The sequence below is a fragment of the Anabrus simplex genome, chromosome 4, assembly GCF_040414725.1.
Source record: "Anabrus simplex isolate iqAnaSimp1 chromosome 4, ASM4041472v1, whole genome shotgun sequence".
Taxonomy (NCBI): Eukaryota; Metazoa; Arthropoda; class Insecta; order Orthoptera; family Tettigoniidae; genus Anabrus; species Anabrus simplex.
This window is the reverse complement of record NC_090268.1, coordinates 322040823-322066462: the sequence shown is the minus strand read 5'-3', so window position 1 is coordinate 322066462 and position 25640 is coordinate 322040823. Positions and strand designations below refer to the sequence as shown.

General features: G+C 38.0%; 1 protein-coding gene across 1 annotated transcript in view; it reads left to right on the top strand.

Annotated features, from left to right (window-relative positions):
* The window catches only part of ninaC (STKc_myosinIII_N_like and MYSc_Myo21 domain-containing protein ninaC), a 373628-nt gene that overhangs the window by 230534 nt on the left and 117454 nt on the right, over positions 1-25640 (top strand). The window contains exons 23-24 of the mRNA XM_068227259.1: positions 11441-11571; positions 24654-24841. Of these exons, the coding sequence (XP_068083360.1) occupies positions 11441-11571; positions 24654-24841 (319 nt within the window). The remainder of the gene's footprint in view (positions 1-11440; positions 11572-24653; positions 24842-25640) is intronic.

Below are 25640 nucleotides of genomic sequence, written 5' to 3'. Positions count from 1 at the left end.
AAATCAATGAAGAGCAAATACAAAGATGACTGGCATTCTGCTGATTGCTCTGTAATTATCCGTAAGGTATTTATGTGATCGGCACAGGAGTGGCCTTCTCGGAACCCAGCTTGCTATTTTCTCAGCTTACTGTCCACATCGCTATGTACATCAACAAGGCACAAGGACAGTTGCTTAAAGTTGTAGGACTCGAACTTTGGAAACCATGCTTCTCCCATGGTCAACTGTATGTGGGTTGTTCACATCATACATACTTGCTTCAAATGGAAGGACACTTAGTTTATCCAGAAACTGTATAAGGAAATATAGTTTGTTTTTTATACAATATGGTCTTTTATATTGTTTAATATTATTTGTAACAACCATCAACCCAGTTTCTTAAGCATTGAAAGTAACAATATAATCTATATATATATCTACATATATAAAATAACTTGTACTGACTGACTGACTGACTGACTGACTGACTGACTGACTGACTGACTGATTCATCATCACCGAGCCAAAACTACTGGACATAAAGAAATGAAATTTTGTGGATACATTCATATTAAGATGTAGGTGCTTGCTAAGAAAGGATTTTTGGATATTCCATCGCTAAGGGGGTGAAAAGGGGGTTGAAATTTTAAAATGAGTGTATCTATATCTCAAAACTTTAAAAGTTTACAGATGTAAAAATTGGTATTTAGGATCATCTTTAAAAATTAAGGAAACACATATTTTTTTGTTTTCAGAAAATCCCAATAGGAGGGGCGAAAAACGGTGAAAAAGGGGTTGAATGCCTTAAATCAGGATACCGGTACTTATATCTCAGAAAATGAAGATATTACAGACCTGAAAATTGGTACACTTGATCTCTTTTAATAATAAAGAAACACGTATTTTTTTGTTTTTGGAAAATCCAATTAATGGGAGGGGGAAAAGGGGGGGGGGTTGAATTATTAAAATGAGTGTATCAATATCTCAAAAATTTGAAAGTTTACAGATGTAAAAATTGGTATTTAGAATTTTCATTATAAATAAAGAAACATGCATTTTTTTTTGTTTTCAGAAAATCACAATAGGAGGGGTGAAAAGGGGTGAAAAATGGGTTGAATGCCTTTAATGACGATACTTATATCTCAGAAACTGAAAATATTACAGACCTGAAAATTGGTGTTTGGGATCTCCTTTAAAAATAAAGAAACATGTATTTTTTGTTTTTTTGTTTTTGGAAAATCCTAATAGGAGGAGTGAAAAGGGGTTGAATGCCTTTAATGAGGATACTTATATCTCAGAAACTGAAGATATTACAGACCTGAAGAAAGGTATTTGGGATCTCCTTTAAAAATAAAGATACATGTACTTTTTGTTTTTTGGAAAAACCAAATAGTGGAGGGTTGAAAGGGGAATGAATTTTTAAAATGAGCGTATCTATATCTCAAAACTTTCAAAGTTTACAGATGTAAAAATTGGTACTTAGAATCTACTTTCAAAATAAAGAAACAGGTATTTTTTTGTTTTCAGAAAATCCCAATAGGAGGGGTGAAAAGGGGTGAAAAATAGTTTAATGCCTTTAATAAGGATCCTTATTTCTCAGAAACTGAAGATGTTACCGACCTGAAAATCGATATTTGGGATCTCCTTTATAAATAAAGAAACATGTTGTTGTTTTTTTTTTTTTTTTTTTTTTTTTTTAGAAAATCCAAATAGTGGTGGAGGGGGGTGAAAGTGGGGTGTATTTTAAAAATGAGTGTATCTATATCTCAAAACTTCCAAAGTTTACACATGTAAAAATTGATATTTAGAATCTCCTTTAAAAATAAAAGAACACGTATTTTTTTGTTTTCAGAAAATCCCAATAGGAGGGGTGAAAAGTGTGAAAAAGGGGTTGAATGTCTTTAATGAGACTACTTATATCTCAGAAACTGAAGATATTACAGACCTGAAAATTGGTGTTTGGGATCTCCTTTAAAAATAAAGAAACACATATTTTTTGTTTCCTGTAAATCCTAATAGGAGGGGTGTAAAAGGGTGAAAAATGGGTTGAATGCCTTTAATGAGGATACATATATCTCAGAAACGAAAGATATTACAGACCTGAAAATTGGTGTTTGGGATCTCCTTTAAAAATAAAGAAACACGTATTTTTTAGTTTTTGGAAAATCCAATTAATGGCGGTTAAACAGGAGTGACAAATTGGGGTGAAGTTTTTGAAAGACTATATCTACAGAATATCTTGGAAACGTAAAATGTTACAGACGTAAAAAGTGGGTGTTTGGAATCTCCTGTAAATGTAAAGAAACATAGGTGATTTGTTTTTGGAAACTCCGCTTAAGGGGAACTCAAAAGGGGTGAAATTTTAAAATGAGAATTTTTACAGTATATCTAAAAAAACTTAACATCTTACAGAAGTGAAAAATGGTATTTTTTATCTCTATTAAACATAAAGAAACGTGTATTTTTAGTTTCCGGAAATACCACTTGGGCGGAGAGGGGGTAAAAGTGACTGAAAATGGTGTTGAATTCTTTTAATTAGGCTACTGATATCTCAAAAATGAAGATGTTACAGACGTGAAATTTGATATTTGCAATCTGCTTTAAAAGTAAAGAAACACGTATTCTCGGAAAATCCCTTGAAGGCTGGGGGGGGGGGTGAAGGAATTGAAAAATTAATTGACTTAATTCTATGAGAATACATACATCTAATAAATATAAAGTTGTTACAGACGTGAAAATTCGTATTTGGATCTCCTTTAAAAACAAAGAAAAACGCATTTGGTGGGGAAACCATCTTGGAGGGCGGGAGTGTAAAGGAGTTGGATTCCTTTCATGAGGACACATAAATAAAAAACTCTGAAGAAGTTAGAGTCGTGATAATTGGTATTTAGAAGATCCTTTACTATTAAAGAAACAAGTATTTTTTGAGGGGAAAATTCACTTGGGGGGGGGGGGGGGATATTGTGAAATGAAGTGAAAAAAGTAAACTTTTTTATGGGGATACTTATATCTCAAAACTGAAGGTAATAGACGTGAACATTGGTGTTTGGAATCTCCCTTAAACATAAAGAAAGAAGCATTATTTTAATATTTTTTTTTGGGGGGGGGGGGGTGGCGGTAAATAAACTTAACGGCGGTGGGGTGTAGAAGGAGGTGTATCCAATTGATTTTACTGTTATTAATGTACTTATAAGTATCCTCCGTTGCTCAGGCGACAGCGCGCCGGCCTCTCACAGCTGGGTGCCGTGGTTCAAATCCCGGTCACTCCATGTGACATTCGTGCTGGACAAAACGGAGGCGGGACAGGTTTTTCTCTGGATACTCCGGTTTTCCCTGTCATCAGCCATTCCAGCAACACATAATAGTAATAATAAAATAATAATAATAATAATAATATTCCGGACCGTCGTCAAATGTGCGGACCGCGCTGGTAACGGCTCCTGGACAAATGACTAAGAATGCAGTCCGGCCGCGGGTTCAGTGCCGCCAAGGCACCCAATATGACACCACGCAGGATCTCCTGAAGGATTTTATCCATATTAAAAATGATTATAGGAAAAGATGGCAAAGATTTACGGACACAACTGACCGGGAGGAATACCTGAGCCTAACCCGGGAAGTACGAAATCGATTGCTGGAAAGGAAGATTGAAAAATGGGAGGAAACGTGCCGTGAAATAATAGAAAACCAGTCAGATCGGGAATTTTGGTGTATTCTCGCAGAAAACGAGTCAGTTCGCGAATTTCGGTGGATTATACATCTAAAACAATAATCATTCAATTATAAATTTCAGTATAATACCGTAGCGAAGCACGGGTATCTTGCTAGTATATATATATAAGAACTTGTCCTGACTGACTGACTGATTCATCATCGCCGAGCCAAAACTATTGGACATAAAGAAATGAAATTTTGGGGATACATTCATATTAACATGTAGGTGCTCACTAAGGGAGGATTTTTGGATATTCTATCACTAAGGGGGTTAAAAGGGGGGTTAACTTTTAAAATGAGTGTATCTATATCTTGAAACTTTAAAGGTTTACAGATGTAAAAATTGTCATATAGAATCTCCTTTAAAAATAAAGAAAAAGGTATTTTTTTTTGTTTTCGGAAAATCCCAATAGGAAGGGTGGAAAAGTGTGAAAAAAGGGTTGAATGCCTTTAATGAGGATACTTATATTTCAGAAACTGAATATATTACAGACCTGAAAATTGGTATTTGGTATCTCCTTTAAAAATAAAGAAACACTTATTTTTCTGTTTTTGGAAAATCCAAATAATGGGGGGTGAAAAGGGGGGTGAATTTTGAATTTGAGTGTATCTGTATCTCATAACTTTAGAAATTTACAGATCTAAAAATTGGTATTTGAAAGCTCCTTTAAAAATAAAGAAATACGTATTTTTTTGTTTTCGGAAAATCCTAATAGGAAAGGTGAAAAGGGGTGAAAAATGGTTGAATGCCTTTAATGAGGATACTTATATCTCAGAAACAGAAGATATTACAGACCTGAAAATTGTTATTTGGGATCTCCTTTAAAAATAAAGAAACATGTACTTTTCTTTTTGGAAAATACAAATAGTAGGGGGGGGCGTGAAAAAGGGGATGCATTTTTAAAATGGGTGTATCTATATCTCAAAACTTTAAAAGTTTACAGATGTAATAATTGATATTTAGAATCTCCTTTAAAAATAAAGAAACATGTATTTTTTTTTTTTTTTTGTTTTCTGAAAATCCCAATAGGAGGAGTGAAAAAGGGTGAATAAGGGGTTGAATGCTTTTAATGTGGATACTTATGTCTCAGAAACTGAAGATATTACAGACCTGAAAATTGGTATATGGGATCTCCTTTAAAAATAAAGAAACACATATTTTTTACTTTAGGAAAATCCAATTAATGGGGGTTAAACAGGAGTGACAAATTGGGGTTAAGTTTTAGAAAGATTATATCTGCAGTATATCTCAGAAACGTAAAATGTTACAGACGTAAAAATTGATATTTGGAATCTCCTCTAAAAGTAAAGAAACATATGTCATTTGTTTTTGGAAACCCTTACTTAAGGGGAACTAAAAAGAGGGTGAAATTTTAAAATGAGATTTCTACAGTATATCTCATAAACTTAACCTGTTACAGAATTGAAAAATGGTATTTTTTTATCTCTATTAAAAATAAATAAACGTGGTTTCTTTTAGTTTTTGGAAAAACCTCTTGTGACTGAAAATGGGGTTGAATTCTTTTAATTAGGATACTGATATTTCAAAATTGAATATGTTACAGACGTGAAATTTGGTATTTGGAATTTGCTTTAAAATTAAAGAAACACGTATTCTGGGAAAATTCATGAAAGGGGAGGGGGGAGTGAAAGAATTGAAAAATTAATTGAATTAATTGTATGAGGATATTTACATCTAATAAAAAGTAAAGTTGTTGCAGACGTGAAAACTGGTATTTGGATCTCCTTTAAAAACAAAGAAAAATGCGTTTTCTGGTGGGGAGAATCATCTTGGGGGGCGGGAGTGAAAATGAGTTAAACTCCCTTCATGAGGACACGTATCTCAAAAACTGAAGATGTTAGAGTCGTGATAATTGGTATTTAGAATATCCTTTACTATTAAAGAAACAAGTATATTTGCTGGAAAATTCACTTAAGGGGGTAGTGTGAAAAGAAGTGAAAAAAAGTAATTATGTTTATGGGGATACTTATATCTCAAAACTGAAAGTAACAGACGTGAACATTGGTATTGGGATCTCCTTTAAACAAAAAAAACGCGCCTCCTTTTGGGGGGGGGGGGTAAATCAACTTAACTCTGGTGGGGTAAAAAAAGAGGTGAGACCAATTGATTTTACCGTTCATAATGTACTTATAAGGAGCCTTCGTGGCTCACACGGTGGCACGCCGGCTCTCACCGCTGGGTTCTGTGGTTCAAATCCCGGTCACTCCATGTGATATTTGTGCTGGACAAAGCGGTGGCAGGACAGGTTTTTCTCCGGGTACTCTGGTTTTCCCTGTCATCATTCATTCTGACAACACTCTCCAATATCATTTCATTTCATTTGTCATTCATTAATCATTGCCCCAGAGGAGTGCTACAGGCCTCGGCAGCCGGCACAATTCCTATCCTCGCCGCTAGATGGGGGCTTTATTCTTTCCATTCCTGACCCGGTTGAATGACTGGAAACAGGCTGTAGATTTTCAGTGTACTTATTCTGATCATAAGCTGATCATTTTTAATCTTTCCTGGGTTCGTTTCCAAGAGCCATCTTTTCCTTTGGAGAATGTTCTTAGATTACAGTAGATTCTCCTGGCATATAAATAAAAATGTAAATACATTTGAAATAAACGATAGGAATGAGATTGACCGTGCAATTGTTCACCTCTATAAGTAAGGTCAGTAATGCACGGAAGTATGTCATTCGTATCACCAGAAATCCCGCGCACTTGCCTAACCACGACAATGGTGCTGGTCACATTTTCAGCAATGACAATGGCAGCAGATGTAATTTACCGCCAAGTAGCCGTCTTCCATCTTGCTGTGGTGTCCAGAACAACAACAACAACAACAACAATAATAATAATAATAATAATAATAATAATAATAATGTCTTGGAGCGTCGTCAAAATGTGCGGACCGCGCTGGAAATGTGTCTTGGATGGGTAATGACTATGAATGCAGTCCGGTCGCGGGTTCAGTACCGCCAAGACACCCAAGACGACACCACGCCGGATCTCCTCAAGGATTTGATCTATATTAAATATGCTTATAGGAAAAGATGGCAAGGATTTAGGGATGCAGCTGACCGGGTTGAATACCTGGACGTAGCCCGGGAAGTACGAAATTGATTGCTGGAAAGAAAGATTGAAAAATGGGAGGAGCTTTGCCGTAATCTCTCAGATCCCAAATTTTAGCGGATTCTCTCAGAAAACAAGTCAGATCGCGAATTTCGGCGGATAATATATAAAATGTAAAGCATCCAATTATAAATTTCAGTATAATATCTTAGCGAAGCACAGGTATCTTGCTAGTTAAGCATAATGTAATTCATACAATATATGTAAAATGGATGTGTGTTAATAAATATTATGTTTTTATTTTGCTTTTAAATAAATTATTTAAAACATCTAACACTTGAATTAATAAACATGGGCGAAGCCACGGGTACATGCTAGTCAAATAATAATACCAAAAATATCATCCAGTATGAGAAGATTCTATACAGAAATGGTATCAGCTTCATTATCAATTTGAGCTGCACATTGTAAAGCTCGAGTCTCAAAATATTATATTTCAGTGTCCGAGACAGCTTGGGGACACAGGGTTTTGATGTACATATGAATATTGATTTTTCCCGTAATAATAATGAGGTTGTGGTTTCCCATTTTCACACCAGGCAAATGCTGGGGCTGTACCTTAATTAAGGCCACGGCCGCTTCCTTCCCACTCCTAGCCCTTCCTTGTCCCATCGTCACCATAAGACCTATCTGTGTCGGTGCGACATAAAGCAACTAGCAAAAAAAAAAAAATAATGAGGTTGAACTATGTCATCATTACTTTCCTTAGAAGATTCACTCACACTATTTGCTTCCATCTCATTGCTCACTGCACCGCCACTTCTTCATTATTTTAACTATTTGTGGACTCTGAACTATGATCACTATGAATAGCAATATTGTCCTCACAACTGTCTCCATCACTACACTCCTCATCAAGCCATTCCTTCACAACTTTAGCAAAGCTTTCACTTGTAACACATGTTTTGTAAGTATCCACAGTAATTTTCTTTGTGAAATTCCTGCAGGACTATTCATATCATAACTATCTTGGTGCCAGGCGGTAGTGCGAGCATCCGCCCTTTAAATTACCAGAGCCGATCTGGTCTGCCGTTAACAATCCAGTCGGAAGTTGCCAGAGCCGATTACATCGGTCGGCTTAAAATTCTGTGATATACGTAATTTTGAGGCAACCTATAGTGAAGTGCATACTTTTGTTACAACCTGTAGTAAAGGGGCTACAAGTTATTGTGTGCCTGGCCTTGCTTTGGCAGTTCTAAGAGGGTTTTATACCTTTCACAAGAGTCGTTTCCTGTGTTTACAAATACCGCTAACCAGTCAGTAAGAGATTGCTCCTTGCAGTAAGTGGATTTGTGACAGGAAAATGGCATGTTATTCACGTGATAATTTTTCAGCAGGTATTGATGACAATAAATTAATGCAGTATTTAGAACAGTGCGAAGTTAACGCGGATGATTTATGGGATAGCGATAGGGAATTTAGTTCAGAGAGTAGCGACGAAAATATACCGGACACGTCCGCGCAATCACCGCAGCTAAAGAAGAGATGTTTAATTGTCTAACAGCACTAAAGCTACTCTGAATATGATGGTAGATGAAACTAGTGATAACAAATACGATGATGATGTCTCTGGAGAACATTTTGTAGAAATTTGTCCCAATGAACCCGACAACAATCCTCAACCTCCTGTCTCTTTCAAGGAAGTTCTTGGACCTAAACATGCCCTACCGTCTGATTCTCCGCCCATATCACACTTCAATTTACTTTTCACTTACTCTCTGCTAAACCTTATAGTCACATATAGTCCTCTATCATCACCTAAATGCCGGTCTCCGCGGGCCAAGTGTAGCGTGCCTGCCTCTCACCCGGAGGTCATGGGTTCGATTCCCGCCCAGGTCAAGAATTTCGCCTGGTCCTGAGGGTTGGTTCGAGGTTCACTCAATCTAAGTGACCCTAAGTGATTGCAATTGAGGAGATATCTGAGTGTGAGAGGACCCCGGTCTGGAAAACCAAGAATAATTTCTGAGAGGATCTGTCTCACTGACCATGATTTACCTCGTAAACTGCAGGTACCGAACTGAGCAGCGGTCGCTTAGTAGGTCAAAGCAAATCACGGATTTAGTGTCATACATTTCTTAATTTCGTAAATTCTGTTGTATTGTAAAATTATTTTTCTAATATATACTACAACCGAAAACGCGAATTTTATCGGTGAGTAAAATTGTCTTGTTTTTATTAGTGACATATGTTTGAATTTTTATTTTTTACGTTTTCATTTTTCTCGTTCAAATTAGTTATTCTATAGAATTGTATTTAGAAATACATTATACATAATTACGTATATTCTTTTGTATCGTAAATTATTTTTTCAAAGTAGATATTGAGAGAGAAAGTGCGAAAATATTTTTCTCTTCCTAAAAATAAACGTTTTCGACAACTATAAATCAACAATAAAACGTTTTTGACTCTTTATATCACTCCAGACCAATTTCTTATCCTACGTAGTCAATATGTAGAAAATTTCATGCCGGTATTTGCTATACACCGGTAGATATACGCGAATTTTAAAATACATGTATTTCCACTGAAAACGGGCTGGCACTTTTACAGTAGTAGAGTGGAGGCGGAGCTCTGGCCTCTTCCAGCTGATGGCGAGCGGCCGACCAGATCGGCTCTTGGCTCCAAGAGGGTTAAGCCTCCTTCATGAAGAGTTATCACTGAGACTGTTCACTTCACACCACTGATAAAGTAAAAATTAAGATCCGGTCTCACAGGTTGCTTATAGGAGGATGAATCCTGAATGATCACTGAGACAGTTCACACCACTGATAAAGTAAACATTAAGATCCGATCTCACAGGTTGCTTATAGGAGGATGAATCCTGAATGATCACTGGGACAGTTCACTGCACACCCTCTGATAATATAAACTCTGAGGTCCAGTCTCACAGGCTGCTTCCAGGAAATCAATAATGACTGTGTGTAACCTTGAACTTGATACAGTCACACTACAGGGGGGAAGTTATAATCAAAACTCAACAATAAGGTAGCTAGCGGCACAGGTTATTGCAGTAGTAGAGTTGTGAGAAGTCTTGGTGACCAGTCCTTGGTACCTGTGGGTTAATGAAAGCAAATTCTTATTGTTATTAAATGAGTTCATTTGACTGTAGCATCATCATCACCACCACCACCACCACCACCACCACCATCATCATCATCATCATCATCATCATCATCATCATCATCATCATCATCATCACCATCATCATCATTTTCCAGCTCCAGTTTCCCAGGTATAGTGTACAAGTGTTTGCCACTTCTTCCTGTCAAAGTATAGTTTCTGTTCCTCTATATCCTCCCACTTGACATTCCTCTTGGTGATCTCCGATTTTACTGTGTCTATCCATCAATTCCTTGGCCTTCCTTCTGGCCTCTCCCCTTTCACTTCTCTATCAAAACAATTACTTACTGTTCTCGTTCTGTGTATCCTCACAACATGTCCAAACCATTTTAGCATAGAGACTAATTCCAATACTTATAATTAAACCAAACAATACCCATGACTACTACTACTACTACTACTACTACTACTACTACTACTACTACTACTACTACTACTACTACTACTACTACTACTACTACTACCCTTGTCCAGGGAGCTCCTGGGTTGGGAGTGGATCATTGACCTCCATTTCATCCTTTCCTTCCACCACTCTTCTTTGAACATGATTTTCACCTCCACTTGTTTCTTCCAATATCCTCCTTAATCTGGTGGGCCTACTTTCATCTCTCTCTTAGTCTCCCTCTTGGCCTCTTCCCATCAGATCTCAGCTCCAAATTTACTTTTGGAATTCAGTCCACTTTCATTCTTTTATCATAACCAGAACACCTAATGCAAGTCTTCCCAAACTGGCCTCCAAGTCTTTCAACATCCAGCTCCCTTCTGAACTTCTCATTACTAACTTTTTTTCCTTCTTGTTTTACCTTTTATAATTCTGAGGAACTTCATTTCCAATGCCTGAATTCTACTCTCCTCCCTCATGTTGCTATCCATGTCTCAGTGGTATAGATCAATATTGGTATATTGGTTATTTTTTTTTTTAAATGAAATACTTCCTCTCATACAGAGGCTGCATTGTGACAAAGTACTCTTACATTAATTTTTTGAAAGGAAATAGATATACTTGAGAAATTTAAATGGGAACCATATTGTAACAATGATTATTAGAATGATTAATGAACCCCTTAATGCAATGATGGCAATTTCCCCTAATGTTGTAACTGGCAGAGACATCTGTTTTCTTACACTTTATTACAACATCCTCCTTCCATACCAAATCCCTTACCCTTTGGTAGAATCCACTAGCTTCTTTGACTTATTCCCCTTTTAACATTCTATCATTGATTTTCATTCTTCGCAAGTACTTGAAGGTATCCATCACTTCCAATGGCTCTCCTTTCTGTCTGATTATCCCCCTTCTGCTCCTGTTTCCGCTTGTCATGATCAGTGTCAAAGTGGATAAAATGACACATTACAGATAAATTCTGAATCATCATTTCCATGTAGATAACAATCATCTAACTACATTAATAAATTGCTACTCTTGTTTGGTCTTTTCTGTATTGTTTGGTTTATTCTCATTACTTTGTGTTTCATATTGCCCAAACAGTCAAGCTGGATGCAAACACCGCAACATTTATTCGGCAATATTGCAACAGATGGAAGGCGCGAACAATCTTCCAAGTTTTGTTGCTTTATCGTGCTGCTCGTCATCAGGATTTGGTATATTTTTCACAGCAGGTCAGTTATTATCTGTGTTCTTCTTTACAATATGAAGTGTTAGATTCAAAGAGATGATTTAAGTAAAATAAAAGTATCATGAAATCAGATTTAGAGGAATATTTCCTAACACCAAGGAATGTTACATATAGAATTTGCCTAAAATATGTTTAATGCCCTTAGGTTTTGAACTGAGATCTCTCAACATGCCCCGTGCGGCAGTGAATTTCGATGATTTAATGTTACATCGTATCGGCCCACCGGTGACCCGATGCTGCCTTTAGTTATTATCGGTTCGGGTCACCGGTGACCTGACGAATTTGACTTCGTATACTCCCTAGTATGAAATCCCAATCAATGCATGTGCACTTGTTGTGTGCGTTACTGTTGAGGAGACATTCCAGCGTATTTACCTGTGCAACAGTGTTCCGATTCAACAATTGCGTGAAACAGAAATGACCCCGGAAATAATTGTTAGATTCTCGTTCATTGATCTGTTTTTATGGGAATATGAGAGGCCTACATTAATTATTTTCATATTATGCTTAGTAAAAAAAGTAATATCACAAAGGAGAAAGGATATAAATTCAGAACAATTTTTACTAGACACGAAAACAAACCCAGCTATTTACAGTAAAAACAGAACAAAAATATAACATCATTTGCCAATACTTTTCAGAAAGTCATCAAGTAAAATTAAGTACTGATTTCCAGATGAGATATAACACAAACACTGTCACCGTTGCGTTTTACATGTTCACTGGCACTTTTTCACGTGAGTTTCATTGAAGCACTCGATACACATTTTTGGTGCTCCTGGACACTCTGCACAGAATATCACCACTTTCTTTGTTTTGTTGTTGGCGGTTTTCTTACCATGCTGTGCAAATATCTTCTTATAGCACACTGTGCAATCTCGACGCATTTTTCTGGCTGGTCCTTCCAGTTTACCCAGTGTGTGCGCCCTGTTTCTTGTTGGAGGTGTACAAAATGTAGCGGTGCTGTACCAACGTAGAGAGAAGGCAAGAGATTCCGTAAAATGACCAAAAGATTTTTTTTTTTTTTTTTTTTTCAAAACTGCGCTTGAATTGTAGGATCCAGGCATTTACAACTGCAGTACCCAGGAGAAGTTCAATGGCAACTTTCCTCCACCATTTTACACCCTTTCTCAATGGGGTGTAATATGATGACATTTGATCACCAAGATCAACACTCTTTTTGATCTTGTTGTAGTGCAACACAGATTTTGGCTTCAAAATTAGATCTCCTTTCCTGTTACTTTTTCCGGTGTCTTCCAGAATATCACCATGATCTGGTACAGTGGATACCATCAAAACTCTCCTCTTGTCCATCCAGTTAATTGTCTTGACCCCCTTTTCATTCTCTGCTCCACAAATTTCCCCCCTTTGATGACACTTATTAACCACATCTTTGGGGAGACTGCTCTTATTAGGTCGAATTGTTCCACAGAGAAGTGTTTGCTTGTCCAATAGATTCTGTGCCAATTGAACACTTGTATAAAAATTGTCGGCGAACAAGATGCAACCTTTTCCCAACAATGGCTCACACATGTTCATGACGACCGCTTCAGCGTGACCTGTCCCTTGCAGCTCATCTTCTTTCCCTTGATAAACTCTTACTGCAAATGTATACCCATCTTCCATGCACACGTTGTATAGTTTAATTCCATACTTATGTGATTTGTTCGGAATATATTGCCTGAAAAGCAATATTCCCCTCCACATCACCATAGACTCGTTTATTACAACATTTTTCCCAGGGGTTAAGGCATTCTGAAAATTTTCCTGAAGCTGGTCTACTAGAGGTTTCACTTTATACACTCTTTCATTTCTCTCCCTAGGGCTTCATTATCACACAAATGCCAACAGGAGAGCAAATCTAAGAAGCGATCATGAGTCATAGTGGCTTTTATTACCTTATTCTCATATAAAGAGTTCTTTGACCAATAAAGTGCCAGTTCAGGAACATACTTTAACCTTGTAACAAGTAATATCCCCAAAAACTTGGCCATTTCTTCCTCAGTGGTATCAATCCATTTGGATAACCACCTCCCCTTCTTTGGTGGACACTTTTCTAACTTTTGTGCAGCAAGTCTGTTTGTTTCAGTTACCATAGTCTGCATAATTTGCTGTGTTACAAACATGTTATAAATGTCAGAAGGGCTATCAAAATTAGTCACAATGTTCACTTCTGTGTCATCACAGAAAATAGGTTTGCCAATGTCATGTCCCCCTACTGGACCCCACCTTGGCACATCGTCATCACTTACATCGCCATTACCAACAATCTGACTTGGAGAGTTATCACTTAGCGTTTCATCCCCATAAATAGCTGACCCACATGCTTCAGAGTCACTGTCTGTGTCAGAAGACGAGTCACTATCTTGGAGGTTGTACGTAGGGTCATCATCAGATACAGGAGAGAAATCACTGTCACTGTCATCACCTTTTTTCCAAATAACGAACAATTCGTCCGGGATCCAGAACTGTCCTAACCCTCTTTCTTTTCCGTGCCACCGGTGCGTCAGAATGTGAAGGCTCCATGCCTAAAATAGGACGTGAAATTGCTTGTAAATATTATCTACGGAAGATAATAAATATGTCAATAACTACTCCAATAACCTCTATTCGCTTACCTAAGAGCAATGTAGAAAGCAGATATCAGAAGGGTGGTACTCCTTAAACAACAATCTACCATCTGCGGGCAGCAACACTCTAGGCTTCATTCACCGTAACCGCGCTAAGCGATTCCCGCGTAAAAATATAGGTCAGACAACAATCGGGACTCAGGGTGACCTGAAGCGATATGAATGGAAGATGAAAAAAAAAAATTCCTTCGGGTCACCGGTGGGCCGATCAAAACTAGCAGTATGCCTCGATCCTTTACTTCAGTTGGAACACTATGTTGCCATTAGTTAACGGAAAACCGAGCTCGATAGCTGCAATCGCTTAAGTGCGGCCAGTATCCAGTATTCGGGAGATAGTAGGTTCGAACCCCACTGTCGGCAGCCCTGAAAATGGTTTTCTGTGGTTTCCCATTTTCACACCAGGCAAATGCTGGGGCTGTAACTTAATTAAGGCCACAGCCGCTCCCTTCCCACTCCTAGCCCTTTTCTGTCCCATCGTCGCCATAAGACCTATCTGTGTCGGTGCGACGTAAAGCAACTACAAAAAAAAGTTAACGGAAATACGTAACTAGGACGTAGTTACTTACTTTGCAATTTTGGGAAGTTTGCACCGACGGATAAGAGTAACATGTTTTAGCGCACATGGTGACCCGAACTGCATGGAATGTGTTAATTACTAGATGGAATGTTAACCAACAAAACTACAATAACTAACACCTGAATAGTCCTTGGAATGGTCTTAATCAGGTTACAATGGCATTACTAAATTAGCAAGAACATCTTAAACTTTTGAAAAATGGACCTCTTAAGTGATCATATAATGTCAGTTGATGCACCCACATGGAAATCAGAAAGCTTCAGGCTTATATTCCAAGAATGGGTAACAATTACAGCTAATTTCATCCCTCCAGTCCTCTTTTTTGTTTCCAGAAGTTAGGCTGCAAGTACGTTAGAGTACATTTATGTTACAGTAAACTTCATAAATCTGGGCATTATACATACTGTAATAATGGGTTATTATTTATAATTACCAATGCAATTGGAAAATACAAATAGTGGGACCAATATTTCTTGTTAAAGAGCTCTGAGGAGAGCTGTTTCCACATGGTGTCTGACATAATTTGATAGCCAGGAGATCCTAATATAGACTGGCTGCCTATTACTGTTGCTCACTTAATACCACCCGGGGGGTACGTGCAGGGCAATGAGAAGGTAAATCCTGTGGATGTGAGCAATTGAATACCAACAAGCAGCACCATCAGATCAACTCCAGTCTTCTGGCTCCCACCGTTGTCTGGAATAATGTCACCTGACTTACAAAGATCTGGTGCTCTTGTTCGAGAGTACAACAAGATCTGCAAGAATCCTCTGCTAACTGTTCTAGACTGAAATCACAACATCCACTCCTTTGTGATATATAACTTCCTTGTCATATGCTAATAATAATAATAATAATAATAATAATAATAATAATAATAATAATAATAATAATAATAATAATAATAATAATAATAATAATAATAATAATAATAATAATGGAATTGGTTAATATGATAAAGGTGTTTGAATGTATGTCGCAATACTTACCAGATGCTAGGGACGATCACTGTCTCTTGATTGTAAAAATAATCCCCAGTTGTCAACATCTGACATGTGCCAACATCAATAATAGGATCCAATTTGCACTTTGTAAGAAGAACATCATTTCACTAGATGACAAATCAAACTAGCTGAAGGCCTGTCCTTTACACAGAGTCATTTTTGTTTGAAGATTAATAGCATGATTCTTAGTGCTATGTGAGAAACACTATAAGGTGACCAGGGTATCATTTCTCATGGGGAGTTTTATTTTTGGCAGGTGAACTAATGACCATGTGCTGTTGTCTTGTTGAGGAGTAGAGGAGAACCAGCCACCCCACTGCAAGAAAATTCTGGTTCAGGATGCTTTATCAGTAATCTCTTGGTTTAAAAGGGTTCTTTGACCAGGTTGCCAACAACCAGAACTATCACATTCATCAGTGATTGTCCTACAAAAGCCATAGGGCTTACGATGTGGCTTCACAGTCTCCTTGCAGACTGTGAGCCACATTAATGAACAGTTTTACTCTCTTCATGTTCTTGTGTAGAATGGGCAATATTACTTGTTCATGTTTGTTCTGTATTTCAGTATTTCTTGGAAGGAACATGTGTGAGTCAAGGCTGGGAGCTCCAAGCCAATGGCATTACTTAGGTCATCACTTGGGTTTCTATCCAATGACAACCAGTGTGTACCCATCCTTTGCAATTGTATCTTCTTCCACTTGCAGCACATGTTCAAACCCTTCATCGGTGAATGCAGAGTCGGCTTCAGCTGTACCGGTGACCATGGCTGTACAGCTTGCATTCTGACCGACCAACCGAGTGGAGTGAGCTTCAGCTTACAGGTGACCTCGGCTCTCCTCTGGCTCTTCAGCTCTGCATTCGGAAGACAGAGAGGGCCTGGTCCCCACCATTGGTTGTTCCGAGAATGGTTTTCCATGGTTTTCCATTCTCCTGGACTAAGGCAAATGCCAGGACAGTTCCTAGTATGGGCCATGGCTTCCAACCCCCTTACCTGCTAAAAGCATTTCCTTCACCGAATCAGCATTACCATCTAGAAGGCCCGCCGTCCCGCTCAGGAATGGAGTGAAAACTTGTTTAGTAGTAGTCAAACCCTTGTGTGACTTTGGCATATTTTCTCCTGGATCAGTGTAATGCCAAATTATTCTCTTATGCTTAAATTTGAAACAGAATCTAACCTACTAATACCTAATGACCATCCGAGCAGCTTTGTTTCCACGATGCTCAGTTGACGATCTACCTCATTCATAACTAGGCAGCATTCAGTACCACAAAGTACAACGTGACAAATAATGGTGCAATAGATTTTTAAACCAGCAGTTGCAGGCAACGCCTACCATTGTTCATCAATTCATCCATGCTGCATTTATGCTTGCATTCACCTTTTTCATAAATGGCCTTCATCAGCAATAGTAGATAAGGTATTAAAACTTTGGCACTCCCATCAACTTACTGTTCCCATTCCTTATTAGACAGATGTCACTTATTCAGTTTCTTTTCTTTTCTTTTTGTTTCATTCTTGCATTTGGGTTTTGAGGTTAATTTTTTCTTTAGCAGCTAGCATGAAGAAGGTCCAGGGTGTCAGATGGTGCAGCATCCATCACAAGAATGAGCAGGACTGATGATACAGCTGAGTTTTGATGGATGTCAAAGCATTACACTGCAGCAGCTTGAATGTAGCTTTTTTGGTACTGCATAAAGAGCCTATACCCAGCCATCAAAATACTCTGGGATTGTTGATGAAATACTGGCCAAATCAAGCCATGCAACTAATGATCATATGTTTTCACAATGTCCAAGGGAGAAGTAAGGGTTTGTTCTTCCCATGGTGTCTCAACTAGGACCCATGCAGGATGGATTGCATCAATCATACTGCAGTTTTTTTTACAAATCCAGCTTGATTCTTGGTCACTTTGATGATCTTGCAAATCTGTTAGTCTAGAACACATTCTAAGGTCTTCATCAAGGGGCTCAGAAGTGGGATCAGGCATTAGGTAGTACCCTCTTCATTTTTAAAATGGGTACAGTGATGCTCTGTTGGTAGTCAGATGGCATTCATCCCTCTTTAATACTGTAATTTGGTTGAATAGCAGTGTTAACTAACTTGCCGCATCCAATCATTTTGCAAACCACAGCTCTGCTGCAAGGTCATCTGGGCTTTTCCTGGCTTCATGTGCTTTAAAGCAGCCTTGATTTTGGCAACATCTATTTATTTGTTGGGTCCTTCCACAGCAGTGGTGTTTGGGACTGGTGGATGGGGGAATTCCTCAGTTGAGATCATTTTGAAATAGCTTGACCAGGGTTCTCTCACTTCTTTCCAATCTACTAGCAAATTGCCTGTTTCATCATTAATTCCATAGAAATGTCAGATGTCTCCCATTTTGTGATGTACTGTTTTCACTCTTTCATGCATGCATACATACATGTCAAGTTTCTAATAAAGTTCTGAGTACTGAGCAGTCTGTGTAGCTGTCATGACCGACTTTGCTTCTCTACAAAATATTTTACAGGCATTCCAATGAGAGTAGTATTTTGTTGTCAAGAACGTGGTGGTGATAGTGGTGATTATTGTTTTAAGAGGAAGTACAACTGGGCAACCATCCTATCTTAACTCTAATCAGAAAGGAAAAGGAAAGAGCTCCAACACTTAGAAGAATGAAGATACCAGCAAAAGAAAGCAGAGGGCCTCTAAGGGCATGAAAATGAAAGACAGGCCTGGTCTTGCAGACCTAATACCATTGCAGTTGGAAGAGAACAACAGTTGACCAAGGGAGATCAGATAGGAAAGATGAAAGCGTAGAACCTGACACAAGTAAGAGGGAGAAATGCCAGGCTCAGCTAGGGGCAACATGGTCGTCAAACCATGCTCGAAAGTTGTTGGGAACCCCTGGGGTTTCCCTTTAAGTTGCCATTAATGACAGGCAATTGTAAATGCATTTTAACACCTTCACCACAAGGGGATGTTGTTGAGAAACTGATGATTTAACCATTTCTTCTTCTTTTCCCAGTTAGCTGGGATCAGCACTTTTTATGTATTTAGGTTACTTTTTATTATTTTTAAGATCAGATGCCTTTTCTGATGGAAATCCTATGCAGAGGGATGTATTCACTATTGTGTGCTTTTGTGGTAGTTTGTAATATAATATGCTGTATATATGGGTGGCTAATTAATGATATGATCACTTACATACATTAAATGCAATATTCATTATGTACAAGATTTACTGCTTTATTATTCAGAGTACAGGAATGTGCAGTTTGTTTGACAGTCTTAGCATGGAAATAAAGTTATCTGTTGTGTTTTTGTTGCCTAGCGACCATAATGGAGATTCTTTGCTCTTCCTTAGTGCTGTCACCTGACACACATTTTTGGCTGTGGAACTCTAGCGCTCTTGTGATGTTGCCACACCAGTCCCCCATGGACTCAAGGTAGTCACGGCTGAAAGTAGTCCGGAAATTTAACTGTTTGGCCAGGTCGAGTTGTAGGTCCCTTGTCGCGGGATGAGGGAGCATTCTTAGGTGCCTGTGATGTTGGGGCTGTGTCATCGTGGAGAGTGTTCTCTGGGCTGATACGATGATCCTCACTGGCATTTTGTCCAGGTATGGATGTGTTATCTGGCAGGAGGAAGGCAGGTTTTACCTGATCAATGGTGACGTGGATGGGCTTATCTCATATCTGCACGGTCAATGTCCTATCACTTCGATGTAACATTCAAACTTTTCTTGTACCACATCATGACGGACTGATTCCAAAGTCTCATATCTTTGTGTCATTTTATTGTTGTCATGATACTGATTTTCCAAGAATGGCAATTTTAGCTTTGTTAGTAGCCTCTTTCACTTTTCTCCAGCTTTCCTTGACAGTGGCAGGTCAAGTAAATTATCGAGTATTGGAAGTTCTATAAGGCCCCGTTGTCCACAGAAGGTATATTTCAACACCACATGCTGCACACATTGTTTGGTCTGAACTAGTAGCGGTTGAGTGCACTGTTGTGTAGGCGTGACTCACTGTATTAGAAGGTGAAATATTGTTTACATGTAAATATAGTAGTTGTTATTAAATGTAATCATCATCAACATGCTGTCCGGCTCCATGGCTAAATGGTTAGCTTGCTGGCCTTTGGTCCAGAGGGCTTTGGATTCGATTCCCAACCGGATCGAGGATTTTAATCTTCATTGGTTAATTCCAATGGCTCGGGGGCTGTGTGTGTGTGATGTCTTCAGCATTAGAATTCATCATAGATAGGGCCCCATCCTCATAGACATGCAGGTCGCCTATACGGTGTCAACTCAAAAGACTTACACCAGGCCTCTTAGGAGGCCACGTGCCATTAATTATTATTATCAACATGCCAGGCTCTTCTATGTCAGGTTGTAAATCTGTATATATTTATTTATTTAGCGTATGATGCATACAAGACGAGAGCCTCTGTGACACAGGTGGCAGCATGCTGGCTTCTCACCACTGGGTTCCGTGGTTCAAATCCCAGTCGTTCCATGTGAGATTTGTGCTGGACAAAGCAGAGGCAGGACAGGTTTTTCTCTGGATACTCTGGTTTTTCCTATCACCTTTCATTCCAGCAACACTCTCCAATATCATTTCATTTCATCTGTCAGTCATTAATCACTGCCCCAGAGGAGTGCGACAGGCTTTGGCTTCATTCATCCTATTCCTGATATGGTTGAATGACTGGAAACAGGCTGAAGATATTCATTCATTTTCATACATACAAGACAATAAGAAATACATTTACAGACAAACATATTTACAAGCATTCTCTGTTAACTGACACCTGTCATGAACCAGTTCCACTGTTTTATCCATGTATAGTGAGGGTATCCACATTCAATATGATGTTGCACTATAAACAAACAAAAAAAATGCGAATTGCATGGAGTGTGTTATGAGCCAGAATTTATTTTGAAAAGTTTGCTCTTCTTGATAAAATCCAGAAAAGGATAGCTTCCATTGCAATCATTTTCATTATTCAGAAAATTATCTTATGGACTTAAGTGTAACTATGGTGTAAATCCTCATGCTATGCCAGCTATCTGTAGTGATATGGAAGGAAGTGTTGAAAATCACCATCATTGTACAGGGTGTCCGAGAAGTTCCCGTACCCCTAGTTTCATACGTTTCTTCTTCTTCTATGACCACATAGGATCACTTTAGTCAGTCCGTCGTTCAGGTCTCTTTGAAGGGATTGTTCGGGCTTTGTGGTCCTCCCAGTACTTCTTCAGATGCTCCGATCTTCGTGCCCTTTCCTCAGTTGAAAATATGCTTATTGTTGGTTTGTTTTATGTAAGGGTAAAGCGGAGGTTTGTATTCTTGAATTTTGTGTTCAATTTTATCTTATTTGTGGTGTCTTCTGTTGTAAGGCCTATTTCCTTCAGATCCTCTCTTACTTCTCTGATCCATTTACATCCTGTTGTGGTATTTTTTGAGACGAGATTGTGTTGTACTAGTTCTTTCAGAAGTCTTGAATCCTGCATCCTCATGATATGTCCAAAGAATCCCAGTCTCCTCTTACGCATAGTATCTGTAATGGGTTCTAGCTGTTTGTACATGACTTTGTTAGGTATTAACCTCCACTGTCCATCTTTCTGGTATTTTTTGTTGATGCAGGTTCTTCCAATCCTCGTTTCAATTTTTTGAAGTCTGTCAGTCTTTGATTGTTTATTGAGGTAAAAGAGTGTTTCTGCTGAATATGTAGCTTCTGGTTTTATAACTGTGTTGTAGTGTTTTATTTTTGTATTTATTGATAGACATTTCTTTTTGTAGATATCCCATATTAATTTTTGTGCTTTAGCTAATCTATTTGTTCTTATTTGGATTCATATTATTTTATTATTTTATTATTTTATACTTACATATAAAAACTATGAATCCAGAGAATCTGTATGTGCACCATCGTGCCTTACACAGAGTTCTATCCGTTTCCAATTCCTCATTGACATCTTGCGGAGCATCTCAGGAGTTATGGAACTAAAGGCTTCCTCCACACTTGGCGCAATTCTTCATTAGTCGTGTACTGACATTGAGCCACATGGGACTTGATTATTCCCCATAATGAGTTGTCTGGCATGGTAAGGTCCGGGCTTTGTGGTGGCCATTTCAACGGGGCTGGAGATGTTGGTGAGCCATGGCCAATCCAGCAGCCTTGAAATTATTCATCAAGAAACTTGCGCACCTGAATAGCAAAATATGCTGGAGCGCCATCCTGCTGTAACCACACATGACCCATGATTCCCTTGTCTTGAAGCTGAGGTATTAACCAAGATGATAACATATGCAAAAGAGATTTTCCATTCACAAACCCATCAAAAAAATATGGTCCGCACAAGTGATATGATATCCCGGCCCATACCATAACATGAGGGGGGGTTCCTTTCCAAATCTTGCACACACTGAGGATTTTCCTTAGACCAGAAAACGTGAACTGCGATATATTGCACATTCATCAGAAAATAACACTCTTGAGCAAGACATGGCAGTTGGGAATTGTACCAACAAAGCACGGCAGGCTGCAACTCGTTACTCCATGTCATTGTCAGATAATTCATTCACATGCATCAGCCTAAATCCTTTCATTTTCAAATCTCTTTTAATGTGGTCATGCATTGTTGACTGCGGTACTTGAAGTTCAGCTGCTCTTTTGCAAATGGATTTCAATGGAGACTGCTCAATTGATTGAGCGACGGCGGCACACGTTTCTTCCTGCGCCTTCTTACATCCACTACGCGGCCTGTCTTTGACACTGCCTGAAGCAAATGCATGTTTCTCCCAATCAAGCAGAGTAGCTTTACGGGTTGGGGATTTGCCAAAGCCATCTCTGAATGCACTCATTATCACTGTCATTGTTTGCCCCGTATGTGCTCATTCGTGCACCCACACACACGCCACTAATCGCTCCTCAACAGTGTAGCTGTGTCCGCTCACATCCACCATGACTTAACAACTGAAATGAGACTGACAACAACGCTAGCAGCAGGGATACCAATAAAACAACTATTGAATTCCCCAATTATACAAACTCAATTGTCCGTGCCATAATATAACAAAATAATAATATGAAATATATGAAACTAGCAGTACAGGGACTTCTCAGACACCTGTATAATTATATTTGATGAAGTGAAATTAAGCGATGACATCTGTTATAGCTCTGTCATGTGTAAACATGGGTGAATCCCCAAAATATGAAGATATAAGTGTTCTTGGTGACCATATTCTTTTGTTTTTCATTGCTCCTCATATGAAAAACTGGGTGCAACCTATTGCAATTTTTCTGAGCAAGAAAGCAATTGATGGCTGTGCCATTGCAAAATTCATTTTGCAAATTATTATAGGCCTATGTCTGGAAAATAATAATGCAAGGGTAGTAGTCTTTATTGTGATGGTATTAAACCCAATAAAAAGCCCTGGAAAGAACTTTGGTATTTCAACACAGTGGCAAATGTGAAAAACTATATATTAAATCCAAATCTTTGTTGTGGGTGATATCTGTCATGAGATCAAATGTGTGCAAAATCATTTCCATAAGATCAGAAAAGTAACATACCATGGTCACATGCAGATTATGAATATTACAGGAGGCTTTATGCCACTGAAACCAGTTTAAATGTCGGCAAGAGAGTTCCACTGTATTGTTGTTCAGAAGATGAACATCAAATTGGTAAGCAGCTTTTAAGCAGGTCAATTGTGATAGCTCTGATATTTTATAGAGAACTTCGTGTGCCTAACTTCAAAAACTGCGAGACATTGAAATATTTACATGTGATATGAACAACATTTCCAATGCTCTGAATTTGAAATTGCCAATTGAAGGGCTCCAAAGAGATAACAAGCATCAATTTTACTTTCAAAGAGGACATATTTTTCAAAAAATATTTTGAGAGAGTTTCTAATATTATATTCATTGGAAAGAAGAAAGATGATTCATAAACATAAACAGAAACATAAATCTTACAATAAAAGCCTGAATAATAGCAACAGAAAAATCCACTATCCTTCCAAGCACACTAAAATCTGCAGTGAGGAAAGTGTTAATTTTTTAAATTTTTTTATTTTGCGCCCACATTGGAGCACTAAAATCAATCTATATACAGTCAAGTCTTATGAATATTGGTTACAAATTTGGTTGATGTTTCTTCTTTTGTTCCCAGAAATGTTTCATTCTCTCTGATCTGGCTGCCCGTTCTTCGTCAGTTATGTTGTACTGTTTGCGTGTATAGGTCTTCAGTTTAAGTCTCACATCGTTATTTCTCAGGATCCTCTTCTCTTCTCTGTTTTCAATTTGTTGAATTGTCAAGCCTAATTCATTTAAATCTTCTTGGACTTCTTTGAACCAGTGATTTTTAGTTTTACTTTTCCAAAAGTAGTTGAATAAATGTTTGAGTATCCTAGTCTCTGGTAGTCATAATATGTGACAGAAAAAAGCAACTCTTCTTTTCTGCATTGTATCTATTATAGACTGTCTCTTGGTATACAACTTCATTAGGTAGTAATCGCCATTGTCCATCTACTTGGTGTTTTTTGTTTAGAATTGTTCTAATGATTCGTCTATCTATTTTCTGTAATTTATCTGTAGTTGATTTCGTATTCAAATTGAATAAGGTTTCACTAGCATAGGTTGCTTCAGGCTTAATAACGGAGTTGTAGTGTTTAAATTTTGCATTTATCGAGAGAGATTTCTTCTTGTAGGTTGGCCAAGTAATGTGTTGTGCTTGTTTTAATTTGGTAATTCTATTTTCAACTGATATTTTCTCTTTTAAGTTCCAAGTTATAATCTCTCCAAGATATTTAAATTTATTAAAGTGTTAATTATCAATTATTGTTATTTTTCTTGTTACTCAGGCACATCTATACAATCAACATGCAGTTTGTGCACTGCAATCTTGCAGCAAACCTGTGTCTCTAAATCATGTAGATCCAGCTGCTCGTGCATCTACAATGCTGGGCCAAGTTCGCCCACCTGTTCGTAAACTGCCTTTTCGTCTTCATGAGCTCCCCTTCTTTGACACTTCACCATTTTGTGAAATGATGTAAGTACAGTTCCATTTCTTTTAAAGTGATCAATCCAATTACAGTAAATAGGCATAGAGACTTAGTGTAAAAGGATATCCTGGCTATGATCTATAATTGTGATGACCATCGTGTTGCCATACAGGCTTAGCCCTGTGTTCTGAAATAAAGAGTACGTAGTACGCACTTTCCTCTGATATAGAAATAGATGCTGTAATCCAAGATAGTCCAAAATGCATTTAGAGCTATATGCAGTACCAAGTATAAAATTAAAGCTACTTATAGCATCTTATTTATGATTTTGACATTGTTGTTAGTACAAAAATATCTATATTTTGTTGTTGAAAAGGTAGGCTATAGCTGTTAGTAAAAACCATATATATGCAGATTAAGGTATCCATTTTGAATTTTACTTATGCATCATTACATGTTCACTACTGAGAGAGAATAAGCCCAAATTTAAATATAAAAATAAATATAGCATTCAGATTAATACTTTCATGGCTCAGAATAATAGACATGATATTATTTTGGGTATATTTTGTGTGAATAGTTGGGGTAGTTGTGGTTTATTTCTGAAATAGTAGAGTAAAGTCTTCACAAAACAAACAGTTTCTCTGTATTTTGTCTTGCTGCATATGTCACAACTTAAAAAATAAACTGCTCAGATTATCCCTAATTGACTTGACTTACTTTGACTTAATTCCTGTTGTTCCTCATGGGAACATAGGGCAACAACAAAGCATTTCAATCTGGTCCTGTTGACAGCCAGCCTCCTTACCTCACTCTAGGTCTTGCCTTCTTCCATCGCTTCCATGT